The 14,547-nt window shown below is 40.9% G+C and overlaps 1 protein-coding gene across 1 annotated transcript in view; it reads left to right on the top strand.

The window, feature by feature from the left end:
* The window catches only part of XDH (xanthine dehydrogenase), a 125,465-nt gene that overhangs the window by 54,273 nt on the left and 56,645 nt on the right, over window positions 1-14,547 (top strand). Inside the window, exons 13-17 of the mRNA XM_040351324.1 lie at window positions 2,249-2,358; window positions 4,074-4,258; window positions 5,677-5,851; window positions 11,482-11,571; window positions 13,812-13,981. Of these exons, the coding sequence (XP_040207258.1) occupies window positions 2,249-2,358; window positions 4,074-4,258; window positions 5,677-5,851; window positions 11,482-11,571; window positions 13,812-13,981 (730 nt within the window). The remainder of the gene's footprint in view (window positions 1-2,248; window positions 2,359-4,073; window positions 4,259-5,676; window positions 5,852-11,481; window positions 11,572-13,811; window positions 13,982-14,547) is intronic.

Here is a 14,547-nt window from a genome sequence, read left to right as displayed (position 1 = left end):
CACACGTAATGCGACATGAGCTTCCAAAGTCGGAGCGTTTGTTGTACCAGTGTGAACCCAGCCTAAATATCAGTGCTAAGGCTGGGTTCACACTTGTATGACAAACGCTCCGACGTTGGGAGCTCATGTCGCATGACGTGTGCAAATCAATGAGTGTGCAAATCAATGATTCCCTATGAGAGGCGTCTTAACTGGTCCGACACAAGTCGGTCCGACTTTAAAAATGCTCCCTGCATATAGTGTATGGGCCACATGGATTCACTATGCTGAGGGGGTTGCTACGGACACACGAACAACAGACCGACAGGAGGGAAGTAATGTCCTCTCCGATAGGAGGGAAGTAATTGTCAGACTGATTCTTGATCCGATTTATACATCTGTATTAATTGCCGCAGGTATGCTCACGTAATTTGCATTAGTGCACTATTCTTTGTTTGTTTCTTTGTTACATTCTCCCTTTTTGGTTTAATTCATCTGTCCGACTTGGTGATGTCTACCCATAATTGCCACTGTTGTCTGTCAGAGGAATTGGGGACACCTTAAAGCGGTTCTCCACCCTAAAGTGGAGTCCCGCTGATCGGAACCCGCCCCCCCTCCGGTGTCACATTTGACACCATTCAGGGGGGAGGGGGGTGCAGATACCTGTCTAAAGACAGGTATTTGCACCCACTTCCGGCCACACGCTACGGGCGAAAGACGTGTTTTTCTGACTTCCAGTCTGTCGCCCGTTGTGTGCTGGGAACACTCGGCTCCCAGCACACAGCGTGTGAGCCAATCGGCGGGCGCAGCGCGACTCGCGTATGCGCCATAGGGAACCGGGCAGTGAAGCCGCAGCGCTTCACTTCCTGGTTCCCTCAGCGTGGATGGCGGGGGGAGCAGCAGAGAGACGAGCGATCGCTCGTGCTCTGCTGCGATCAGCGCTGGACTCCAGGACAGGTAAGTGTCCTAATATTAAAAGTCAGCAGCTGCAGTATTTGTAGCTGCTGGCTTTTAATATTTTTTCCCCATGGCACATCCGCTTTAATAATGATATGATTCATATGTTTCTATGACCACGTAGTTGACGCCTCCGTCTCCTTATATCCTCCTTGTTGGACAGCCAATCGGGCCTATTGTTTTGTATATTGCATTGATACACGGTTGGACAGTTCTGTATCACTGTCTCTCACTGTATTTTATTTTTTGTGGTTTTATTATGATGGATATTTTCTATTTTGTCATGTCTGACTGTAATGTCTCAAAATATTTTTTTTTCTATAAATACAGATTATATAAAAAAAGAAAATGCTCCCTGCACTACTTTGGTCCAACTTTGGTCCTAATTCAGCCCATTGAATATTATTGAAGTCAGATCAAAGTAGGATCCTTGTCCTAACCATCCGACTTGTGACATCCGACATGGTGATTACAGTAGCAGTAAAAATTATTTATGTCACTCTGGGATTGTTTTGATTGGTCAAAAGACAAGTTATACTATCTCAAAGTTGGAGTAAAATCTTATCTTGTTCCTTCAAGTCAGATGGAAGTAGGACCGATGTAGGACAGATGTAGCAGGGCAAAGTAGGATGATAGTCATACAACAGTCGTGTCGTATCAGTGTGAACCCAGCCTGACTCAAAACTTAGAACAGTCAATGCTTTTTCAGGGGCACCAACGCTCCCCTTTCATCAGGGTTACAGTAAAAACAAAAAACAATAATTTAAGTTTTTAATGATAGGAAAAATCATGAAAGATTGCAGAATACATCATAACAAAATATAATTCAACAGAAATGCATGTAGCTAGCCACATCAAAACCCTTACTACTCTATCCAAGAAAGAAAAAAAAAAATAGTTTCAGTAATTTTCAGCACAAGAGGATGCATATTAAACGGTGGGACTGGATGACTTCCCAATGACTGGAAATAACTTCTTCTGTCAGCAGGTTTCAGATGATCAAGTTATTTTCATGGGCAGCATTGTAGAACCAATGGAAATGATATAGGATGTAACGGACTTAGTTCAGGTTATACAAGTTGTTCAAATCAGAGTATTTGTATTGCCTACTCTCCGTCTGTCCAGAGCAGTGATTACATCCATGAAGTTGGCATATCATTTGTGATGATGACAGAAGCCTTTTAAAATTAGTTCTTTCTTTTGAAGACGTCATTATGTCTTAATATTTTGAGCTGCCAGTTTGTGTCCCTCATATGACAGAAAAGTGTGACTTTGTCAATTCCTCTTTCATTTCATGAAACTGTATTTGCAGACAATGAAAGGATTGTACAGATGGATGAAAATTTCTTTGCCGGATACAGAAAAACAATATTAAAACCTCAGGAGATCCTTCTCTCTATTGAAATTCCATTCTCAAAAAAGGTCAGTTGTGTAACTTGTACATCTCCCCTATACAGCTCGACAATCAAACAGCTCAGCAACTATTTCCTCTGCAATTGTAAGCACTAAAAGTTATGTGAGGCATTCCATAGATTGAGATTTGAATCTGAGTTGACTATGGATCTGACCCGATTTCGTTCATATTTTACATTTCTGACGGTATCTGACCCCCCTATTTAGTGTTTACCTTCTCATTGCATGTAGAGCAAGTAGCTGAAATAAGAATCTGTATGTGTTATATTTACCAACTATGGGAAAAATAATCCCTTGAGAGAGTACAACATTGGGGGTACAGTGTTGGCCAGCACTACAGAAGGAATAGATTTGGGGGTACTTATTTCAGATGATTGCAAAATGAGCAAACAATGTGATCAGGCAGTGGGAAAAGTGAATATAATTCTGAAGCCTCGTACACACGGCCGAGGAACTCGACGGGCGAAACACATCGTTTTGCTCGTCGAGATCCTTGTTAGGCTGTCGAGGAACTCGACAAGGCAAGTTTCTCCATTCCTGTCGAGGAAAAAGAAGACATGCTTTGTTTTTGGCTCGACAGGATCCTTGACAGTTTCCTCGTCAAAAAATGTACACACGACCGGTTTCCCCGGCAAAAAAAAAATCCCAGAAAGTTTCTTGCTGGTTTTTGCCGAGAAACTCGGTTGTGTGTACGAGGCCTGAGATGCACCAATAGCGGGATCTCCAGCAGGAGGAAGGAGGTCCTGATTCCTCTATACAGTAAAACCTTGGATTGCGAGCATATTTAGTTCCAGATACATGCTTGTAATCCAAAGCACTTGTATATCAAAGCATTTTTTTACAGGGTATGAAAGAGAAGAGAGGCACCTCTAAGTGTAGAAATAAGTTGCTAAATGTTGTACCTTCATTAACCCCCCTGGCGGTATTCCCGAGTCTGGCTCGGGGTGGAATTTCAGAACCAAAAGCGGTAGCCCCGAGTCAGACTCGGGATCGCCTCGCAGTGTCCACAGGCAGGGAGATACTTACCTTGTCCCTGGATCTTGCGATGCCTCCCCGCTGTGTGATCGAGCTGTGTCCTTGCTCGATTCACACAGTGCCCGTGTGCCTCCGAGCTCCATTCCCTGCGATGTTACGACGCACGGGGGCGGAGATCGGCGCCAAATTCAAAAAAGTAAATACACACAATACAAACAGTATACTGTAATCTTATAGATTACAGTACTGTATGAAAAAAATACACACCCCCTTTGTCCCTAGTGGTCTGCGCCCAGTGCCCTACATGCACTTTTATATAATAAGCCCCCCCCCCACTTGCACCGCTACTGGCTACAGGTGGCAAAGCTGCTCCTTAATAAATGTGTTAATATATCCACCATAAATACTGTGATTGAGCATTGTCACCCTAGGACAGGAAGTGTGTTACTGGCAGGATGACCAGGTAAAAATAAAGAAAAAAATCCTGAAAATAAAGAAAACAAATGCAGCCACCATAACTAAGGACTGGAAAGCTTTACATTTTTGTTCTTGGGTTTAGAGATACTTTAGGGTAGTTCTTGGAATTGTCTTTTGTTTGAAAATAATATGATGTATGATGGAATTGAAATGAAAGTCACCACCTCTACTAATGGAATGAACATCATTCATTGAACTTGTTCTATGTTTCTCACTGTGATGTTAATGAATTCATTAAAGTCTCACTGACAGTTGGTTGGATGGTTTTACAGTGGCAATATTTCTCTGCCTTCAAACAAGCCTCGCGGCGGGAGGACGACATCGCTATTGTCACCACTGGGATGATGGTGGAGTTTAAACAGGACAGCCGTCAGGTGGAAACGATCCAGCTTAGCTATGGAGGGATGGCACCGGTCACTGTCCTGGCAAAAGATACCTGCAAGGAACTAGCTGGGAGGTAATACACTGCAGATCAGATAGTCTTTTCAGATGATGGGTGTCCAGTAAAGCCCTCAAGAGCCACATGCAGGCTGGGAATTAAGGAAAGACAGTCATTTTACTCCACCACACTTCAGTTAAAGTGTTACTAAACCCAGGACCCTTCATTCACTATATCTGATCTCCCACAGTACACAGAACATGAAAATGCAATAGTTTTAGTAAATATAAACTGCTAAATACCTTTTCTCATAAGCAGTTAGAGCAGCCCTATGACTTCTATCAGTGCCTGGTTAAAGCTTGTAGGAGGAGTTTTCAGTCTCCCCCGATTGTCCTATGAGGCTGCAGGATCCCTGACCCTCTATCTGGACAGTGCTGATTGGCCCTGTGCTGATCACATGCACTCTCCCAAATAAAAATAAATAAAAAAACTCTAGCAATACACACCAAACTGAGCATGTGCAGCTTGCCCCCTAGCCTCTGTACTATCCGGAGATGGTTTGAGGACCCTGGAAGAAGGGGAGGATCAGAGAATATAGGATAAATCAGCCTTTTTACACAATACAGAGGATTAACTCCTTAGGTTCCACAGTGAGAATAACAAGCATGCTTTACTGCATATACAGACAGATTTTACTGTTGTGGGTTTAGTAACACTTTAAAGCCCAACTTAAAGTGGTTGTAAACCCTTACATACACCCAGTGAAGTGACTGGCCTCAGGTGATACACATAGATTAAACAAATCCTCCTACATTGATTGTACCTGTTTATCTGCAGCTGTCTTTTCCCTACATTCATTCAAAGTGCTGAATTTACACAGGATCTCCCAGCTCTGAAAATCAGGGGGCGGGGAGTTGAAGTTACAACAGTAAGGAGAGTCTCTGATTGGAGGGAAGGGACCCCCCTTCACACAGCACCCATGAACAGAGCTGAGGCTGTTAAACACCTGGAGGTCCCTCCCCTGTCACCTCTTCTCTGGTGTCAGGAAAACTTGTCAGAAGCTTGTCAGAAGTGATTCAAGCTGATAGCAGAGGAATGAAGCAGCAGACAGAAATGGCACTTAGTGCTCTGGACTGGGACAAGTACACACTATAGAGAGATATGTTTTGTTCATATTTCATATGCTCCATCCTCCAAAATTGTGATAGGTAGCGAAGGGCTATCTCTCCAATAGAAATAGAGATGGCATTAAAAACTGCCTCTAACCCTTCCCAGCTGTATCCAAATGAAATAAAAAGATTTAGCAAGTTTTGAGCATTACTCAATTACTGCTCTCTTTTAACCACATAACAACATTTTTGAATTTGTGGCTTTCAAGGTCTTGAGTAGTTCAGCCCTGGGCTGTACGTGGGTTTGAGCTACCAAGACTGTTGGAAGAGGTATAGAGTAGCAGGCAAAATAATTCTCTTCATCCAATCACCTTTCTAACCATGCAGGGAATGGAACGACAGTTTGCTACAAGATGCCTGCCGAATCCTGTCTAAAGAGATGACACTGTCCCCCAGCGCTCCAGGCGGGATGGTGGAATTTCGACAGGCGCTAACCCTCAGCTTTTTCTTCAAATTTTATCTCACCGTTCTGCAGAAGCTGGAACAAGATCTGAATGGAAATGTAAGTGCAGATTTATGACCATTTTTCCTTGGAGTTGGAAAACAAAAGGGAGACCTATGTAAATTTCAGGCAACTCATATGATCATTCTATTGACTTATTATGCCTATATCTGTGAAATATGGGAATTTTCTGATCACCTTGAATCAATTTTTTAATAGATCATGTTCTATTGGAAACCATAAAAGTGGTCCAAGAAGTTTCCAGTGTTTTTAACAGCATAGTAGGGTATTCTTGTATGATTTTCACTTTAATAGATTGTGCCCAAAAAAATTATTGAATGAAAATGGATTGAATGAGAACTTAATATAAAACAAACATAATTTTCATAAAATGAAGGGAAAAAAAATCAAGAAACACATTTTTTCCAATACTTTAAAGAAGAATTCCAGTCAATATACCTAAATCTTCTCCCACTCCCATTCTAATGCCCCATACACACGATCAGATTTTCCGTCAAAAAAAGTTGGATGTGAGCTTTTGGTCGGAAATTCCGACCGCGTGTATGCAATTCCGCCGCGCAAAAAAACATGCATGCTCAGAATCAAGCAGAACTGCCTATTGAACTTCATTGATCTCGGCTCGTCGTACGCCTTGTACGTTACCGCGTTAGAATTTCAGACAAGATTTGTGTGACCGTGTGTATGCAACACAAGTTTCCACAATTTTCTTGTCGGAATTTCCGATCGTGTGTACAGGGCATAAGCCTATTCTAACTACCCTGTAAAGGAGAGATGTGTAGACTTATGTATTCTGAGGGTGCTTTGGCTAATCACATCATCTCTCCAGAAGCTGGCTTCAGTGAATAGGAGAGATCACCTGCAATGGCTGCAGAGCCTGTGCAAATATGTCACCCATAGGCTTACTATAGGGGAGCCGTTGTAGAGTTTCCCTCCTCTAGACTGAAGCCAGTGCTGGGAACCAATCATGTGACTGGACCAGAGCATCCTCAGAATAGGTAAGTATAGACATCTTGGGGCAGATCCACAGAGATCTGCACACGCGCAGCGTATCAGAGATACGCTACGCCACCGTAACTTTCCCGGCTTTGGTTCGAATCCTTAAAGATTTTGCGCCGTAAGTTACGGCGGCGTAGTCTATCTCTGGCGGCGTAACGGCGCGTAATTCAAATCGGCGATTAGGGGGCGTGTTTCATTTAAATGAAGCGCGTCCCCGCGCCAAACGAACTGCGCATGCGCCGTCCCTAAATTTCCCGCTGTGCATTGCGCTAAATGACGTCGCAAGGACATTATTTTTTTTAACATAGGCGTGAATTACGTCCATCCCGATTCACGGACGACTTACGCGAAAAGAAAAAAATTCAAATTATACGCGGGAACGACAGCCATACTTAACATTGAGTACGCCACCAGATAGCAGGTTTAACTATACGCCGAAAAAAGCCGACTAGAGACGACGTAAAAAAATGCGACGTTCGTGGATCGTCGGAAATGGCTAATTTGCATACTCGACGCGGAAAACGACGGGAACGCCACCCAGCGGACGCCGAAGAATTGCATCTTAGATCCGAAGGCGTACGAAGACGTATGCCTGTCGGATCTAACCCAGATGCCGTCGTATCTTGTTTTGAGGATTCAAAACAGAGATACGACGTGGGTAATTTGAAAGTATGCCGGCGTATCAGTAGATACGCCGGCGTACTCTCTCTGTGGATCTGCCCCCTTCTCTTCATAGTATAGTTAGAATAGGCTTAGAATGGGAATATTTTATCTAAAGTAATACATTTTTAACACTGATAAAAAAAAAAAAAAGTTTTTTTATGTTGTTACTTTATTGTAACATTTTATTAAAGAATAAAAAATATAAATGTTTTCATTACAAAAACAGTGTATATGTATTGCTTTGCTATCTAAAGTGATGATGAAGTTATTGTCAAATAAACAAGCCCATAGTTAACAGTAAAAATTGTTCTGGAGCCTAGGGGCTATACAGATGTGAATTGGTAGAATAAATATTTGCAATTGTGCTCAAAAATTCAGATTGAACCAAAAAAAAAAAGATTAAAAAATGCTGTATGTAATCTACCCTTTTCTTTTAATTTCTTGAGTATATGGGATTCCATACCAGGCTGGAATTCTGGATTTCCTATTATTGGGTAGAGGGGGGAATTATTAGTTGAGAAGTTCGGATTATGACATATTTTATTTCCAGTCCATAAAGTTGGTCCTATCGTTGGGTGAGTTTTAACTGTAAGGGGTAACGCAGAATAGCACCATATTGCCCTATCTAACGGTACAGGGCACGTTTGTTGCTCTATAGTGATCCACAATTTATAATCCCCATGTCTACTCCAATCTGCTATCCTGCCCAACTGGACTGCGTGATAGTACTTTAACATATCCGGTGCTGATATCCCAAGCCCAAGTAGATTTCAAGCCTCCCACTTTCTGGGGGAAAGGGGGTGGATGACAATAGGAGAAATAGCACAAAGGGGAGGGAGCGGCGAGATACCGATATGGCAAGCGCGACAGGTACGACACTTTCTGGAGACTCTGGATGGTGCAGAAAAGTATAAACGGGCACTTACAAAGTTTGAGGAGTACTGTGGAGGAAAGGAACCACTAGCCCATATGATCTCTAAAATGTACACATTATTGACTGCACCACCAGAAGACTTTAGAATGTCGAGCCTAGTAAAATGGGAGAGAGATTTAGGCCAAGTTTTTTCCCCAATACAAAGCCAAAATATTATAAATTTAGCATTAAACTCTTCAAGATGCACGAAAATACAAGAATTAAATTATAAAATATTAACAAGATGGTACTATACGCCAGCGCGTTTAAATACATTTTTTCCTGAAATGTCAGATAGATGTTGGAGAGGCTGTGGGGAGAAAGGGACAATGCTACATACATTTTGGGGATGTCCAATAATACAACAATTCTGGGAAACAGTACGGAGAATTACACAAGTATTTACGGAATATCATATTCCAGTTGACCCATCGTTTTTTCTACTACATCATGCTGAAATATATCCGGTGAGATATAAGGGATCAATGATGTGTCATTTGATAAATGCGGCGAAAAGCTGCATTGCAACAAAATGGAAAGATCCCGAGGCACCTCCAATATCTATGTGGCTGAAAAAAGTAAGGAAAATAGGGATAATGGAGAAACTCCTCCCAAAAACAATAGATAAGAAAGAGCAAATTAAAATGATATGGGCACCTTGGGAATTATTTTTACAGTCGGAGGAAGGTAAAAAGTTAATAGGAGAATAAGATAAAGGGCAGTAGATGGATGAAAGAAGGAAAATAGGAGAGAGAACATTTTGCGCACGGATGGAGGATAGCGGAGGAGAGGAGGGGTGTTTTGTATTGTCTTGTTAAGAAAAATTTTTCTTCCCCTTTTTTTTTTTTTTTTTTTTTTTTTTTCCTCTTCTCCTAATTCTTCTCTCCGGCCTGAGGATAGACGGCTGGAGGAGGGGAATGGGGGAAGAAGGGGGTCTAGAGGTAGGGATGAGGGGGGAGGGAAGGGGGGGATAAAATGAGGAAGGAAGTGCTGCGGGACTAAGGAGGGAATTAGTACTTTAGATAAAGAATAAATGGATACTTAGTGGGAGATGGAATACTCGGGTAGTCTGAAAATTAGTTTAGAAGTAGAAAGTATTTGGTCTATCATAGAGGAACGGATTGAAACTAGTAGTGATACAGATACTATGAATAGTAAATAGAGTTGAAGAGAGAGAATAAATATAATTCTCATATATATGTTGATGTATAGGACTATGCTCAGTCCTCTTCTTATGTTTCCTGTATCACTTTCTTGCTTTTTGTTTTCTTGGAAAAGAAACGAAATAAAAAAAAAGGAAAATTAAAAAAAAAAAAAAAAAAAAAAAAAAAAATGCTGTATGTTTAGACAGAACAAGAAAGCTACTGATTTAAAATGGTGGGAGGAGGTTACATAAATTTTAGAAATTACAGTAGGTTTAGTATTAAGACTTAAGGGCCAGATCCTCAGAGCGAGTACGCCGGCGTATCTACTGATACGCCGGCGTACTTTCAAATTACCCGGTCGTATCTTTAGTTTGAATCCTCAAACCAAGATACGACGGCATCTGGGTTTGATCCGACAGGCGTACGGCTTCGTACGCCTTCGGATTGTAGATGCAATACTTCGGCGCCCGCTGGGTGGAGTTCTCGTCGTTTTCCGCGTCGGGTATGCAAATTAGCTATTTCCGTCGAACGTACGCGCGGCCGTCGCATTCTCTTACGTCGTCTCTAGTCGGCTTTTTCCGGCGTATAGTTAAAGCTGGTATTTTGCGGCGTATAGTTAGAATTGCCATGTTAAGTATGGCCGTCGTTCCCGCGTCGAAATTTGAATTTTTTTTTTTGCGTAAGTCGTCCGTGAATCGGGATGGACGTAACTCACGTCTAAGTTAAAAAAAATGACGTTCTAGCGACGTCATTTAGCGCAATGCACGGCGGGAAATTTCGGAACGACGCATGCGCAGTTCATTCGGCGCGGGGACGTGCTTCATTTAAATGAAACCCGCCCCCTAATCGCCGATTTGAATTCCGCCGCCAGAGATACACTACGCCGCCGTAACTTACGGCGCAAAATCTTTGAGGATTCGAAATTCCGCCATGTAAGGTACGGCGGCGTAGCGTATCTCTGATACGCTGCGCCAATCTATTTCTATGTGGATCTGGCCCTAAGTGTTAACCTCCCTGGCGGTATGATTCTGTCAGAAAAAACATGCTAAAAGCGGTACCATTATTTGCAAGGAAATTTGGCGTTTTATATTGTAGGTCTGTAATTTTTAGAAATAACTCACTTAAATCTGACCAAACAAGATTCTAATAGGCATCCCAGGTATGACATTTTTTTAAAAACAAAATTATAAATTATAATATAATAAATAATTATAAATAATTATAACAAATAATAATATAATTATAATAAAAATTATTCAATAATGTAATCAAATCAAAATCACTGAAATTTGCTCAGTTGCAGAATTGTTGCTGTCATTATTTTTTTTTTTTTATGACGAATTTCCCCACAAATCGCTATCGCACAATTCTGCAAGTGATTATAATTTATTATCGCTGTTTTTTAGCTGATCTAAAACTATTTTTGACATAAAGGGACACTTTTGGTTGCTATGGACAATCTACAGTTTGCAGGCAGAAAGAAACGTTTTTATTATATAAAATGACATGCATGACACTGGACAGACCACTAGGGACAGGGGGGGTGTGTTTTTTTTACATACAGTACTGTAATCTATAAGATTACAGTATACTGTATGTAATGTGTTTGTTTACTTTTTTGAATTTGACGCTGTTCTCCGTCCCCGTGCGTCGTAACGTCGCAGGGAACGGAGATCGGCGTCACACGGAGGCACTGTGTGAATCGAGCGAGGTCCTCCTCGCTCACACAGCGCGGTGGCATCGCTGGATCCAGGGACAAGGTAAGTAACTTGTGCCTGTGGATCTAGCGAGGCAAGCCCGAGTCTGACTCGGGGTTTCCGCTCGCAGCAGGAAAATCTAACCCCGAGTCAGACTCGGGAAGACCGCCAGGCAGGTTAAGCGCTCATTTTTGGGGTAAAGGTTTTTAAGACAGTGGTATAACTGACATTTTGTTTTTGATATTCTTGATTTAGAACAACATTGAAAAGATGGTTCCTCTGAACTACAAAAGTGCCACTGAACTGTTCCACAAAACTGAACTGTCCAGCGTGCATCTGTTTCAGGTAAAATATTTGAGTATTGTGTGTAGTAACGGGACCTGAGGAATAAGAAACTGAAAATGTTAAAGTGATTGTATACCCTCACCTTATAAAACAACCCTTTCAGTTTAAAATAGAAATGAAAGGCAAAACATTTGTGTATAGATAAAAAATATATATATATATATATATATATATATATATATATATATTATATATATATTGTTTTCCTTTTTTTTAAATCATACCCCTTGAAATTTTCCACATTTTGTCATGCTACAACCAAAAACATAAATTTATTTTATGTGATAGACCAACACAAAGTGGCACATAATTGTGAAGTGGAAGGAAAATGATAAATTCTTTTCATTTTTTTTTTTACAAATAAATATCTGAAAAGTTTGGTATGCATTTGTATTCAGCTCCCTTTACCCTGATACCCCTAACTAAAATCTAGTGGAACTAATTACCTTCATAAATCATCTAAATTAGTAAATAGAGTCAACCTGTGTGTAATTTAATCTCAGTATATATATACAGCTGTTCTGTGAAGCCTTCATAGGTTTGTTAGAGAACCTTAGTGAACAAACAGTATCATAAAGGCCAAGGAACACATCAGACAGGTCAGGGATAAAGTTTTGGATAAGTTTAAATCAGGGTTAGGTTATGATAAAATATCCCAAGCTTTGAATATCTCACGGAGCTCTGTTCAATCCATCATTCAAATATGGAAAGAGTATGGCACAACTGCAAACCTACCAAGACATGGCCGTCCACCTAAACTGACAGCTAACTCTGGAGGAGCTGCAGAGAACCATAGCTCAGGTGGGAGAATCTGTCCATAGGACAACTATTAGTCGTGTACTCCACAAAACTGACCTTTATGGAAGAGTGGCAAGAAGAAAGCCATTGTTGAAAAAATGCCGTAAGAAGTCCCATTTTCAGTTTGCTAGAAGCCATGTGGGGGGACACAGAAAACTTGTGGAAAAAGGTGCTCTGGTCAGATGAGACCAACATTTTACTTTTTGATCTAAAAAGAAAAACGCTATGTGTGGCGGAAAACTAATACTGCACATCATCCCCACTGTGAAACATGGTGGTGGCAGCATCATGTTGTGGGGATGGTTTTCTTCAGCAGGGATAGGGAAGCTGGTCAGAGTTGATTGGAAGATGGATGGAGCCAAATACAGGGCAATCTTAGAAGAAAACCTGTTAGAGTCTGAAAAAGACTTGAGACTAGGGTGGAGGTTCACCTTCCAGCAGGACAACGACCCAAAACATACAGCCAGAGCTACAATGTAGTGGTATAGATAGATCAACACATATTCATGTGTTAGAATGGCCCAGTCAAAGTCCAGACCTAAATCCAATTGGGAATTTTATGACAAGACCGGAAAATTGCTGTTCACAGACACTCTCCATCCAATCTGACAGAGCTTGAGCTTTTTTGAAAAGAAGAATGTGCAAAAATGTGAAAGGTGATTCTACAAAGTATTGATTTAGGGGGTCTGAATACAAATAAAATTTTGAAAAACATTTATAATTGTCCTTTCATTTCACAATTATGTGCAGCTTTTTCTTACCTAAACCTGATTCGATCCAGCGATGTGTACAATGCCTATTTTTTGTCCCAGTCCGGGCCTGCTGGTAGGGATGAGCGAAATTGAGAGATTTTTAAACTCAAAAACTTCAGTGGCAATAAGAAGATTTTGGCCAAATTTTGTGATTTTTGTAAAATTCACTGGAGGCAACAATGAAAAAAGCAAAATTGTTTGGGCAGTTTTTTTAGGGGAGTGATGGCCTTGCAATGGCTCTTAAGGGCTACAGAAGCTCCTTTCAATTATCCAGGGCATTTAGGGACCAAAAATGGACCCTAGTTTTCTTCACTATTTTACTAACAGAATCAAAAAACAGAAAGCTAAAAAGGTAAAAATAAATTAAAGCAGCTGTACAGAAATTTATTGCACAAAAAAAGAAGAAAAAAGCAATGCAAAGAACACTAAATAAAGTAAACTAAACTGCCCCAAACCACCCCCCCCCCCCCAACAAAAAAAGCACCCTCTTAATAAATCAGATTTAACCTACGCACCGAAGCAACATTTACAGTTTTTGCATTTTGTGCTTCAATAAACTTTAAAATTTTGATTTTGCAGTAAAACCACTCAACTCATCCCTTTATTCGATTATTAGTCCCTCCCTGTATTAGTTTGCCTAATCCTAGCCAGAATGGTGGAAAAGTATCATTAAACCTGCTTTCATTTCAGGAGGTTCCAGCAGGGCAGGACCCGGAGGATTTTGTGGGGCGCCCCATAATGCACCTCTCAGCCGTGAAACAAGCAACAGGAGAAGCTGTGTACTGTGATGACATCCCACATTATGAAAATGAGCTGTATTTGGCTCTGATAACCAGCACCAAAGCACATGCTAAAATAATGTAAGCACTGAATTGTGTTAAACCTGAGAATGTACTTGTTACCTTTTTTTTATCTCGTTGACCTCTTGATGATGTTTAGATTGTTCATCAACACGCAAACATTTATTGCATACATTTTTTTTTAAATTACTACTTTAAAAAAAATAGTTCTATGAATAATATTACAACGCAATAGATAATAGTATTCTTGTGAACACTGTTGACACTTCCTCTTGGTATCAACAACTGAATCTTCGTACTACTGTTGTATACTCGATGGGGCTCCAACAAAGTATGAAGTTGTGTGCTCACTGCTGCTCATACAAAGTATGTTGGGTGTACTCACTGGCTCTCCAAGTCCAACAGAGATTGATGTAGGTTTATTTACTGTCTCTCCAATAGAGTGTGAGGTTGTGTACTCACTGGTGCTCCATCAGAGTTTGAGGTGGGTGTATTTACGAGTTTTATCTGGATGTGTTCACTGACTCTGCAAAAGGTTTTATGGTGGGGGAGTATGTTCAGTATAGGAAGTGAAGTTGGGCAACACAAGTTCTTTTCGAAAGGGAGAGGATGGAAGGTTTCAAACA

This window comes from Rana temporaria, chromosome 4 (assembly GCF_905171775.1).
Source record: "Rana temporaria chromosome 4, aRanTem1.1, whole genome shotgun sequence".
Taxonomy (NCBI): Eukaryota; Metazoa; Chordata; class Amphibia; order Anura; family Ranidae; genus Rana; species Rana temporaria.
Note: the sequence above shows the minus strand (reverse complement) of the source record. Positions and strands in the feature narration are given on the sequence as shown.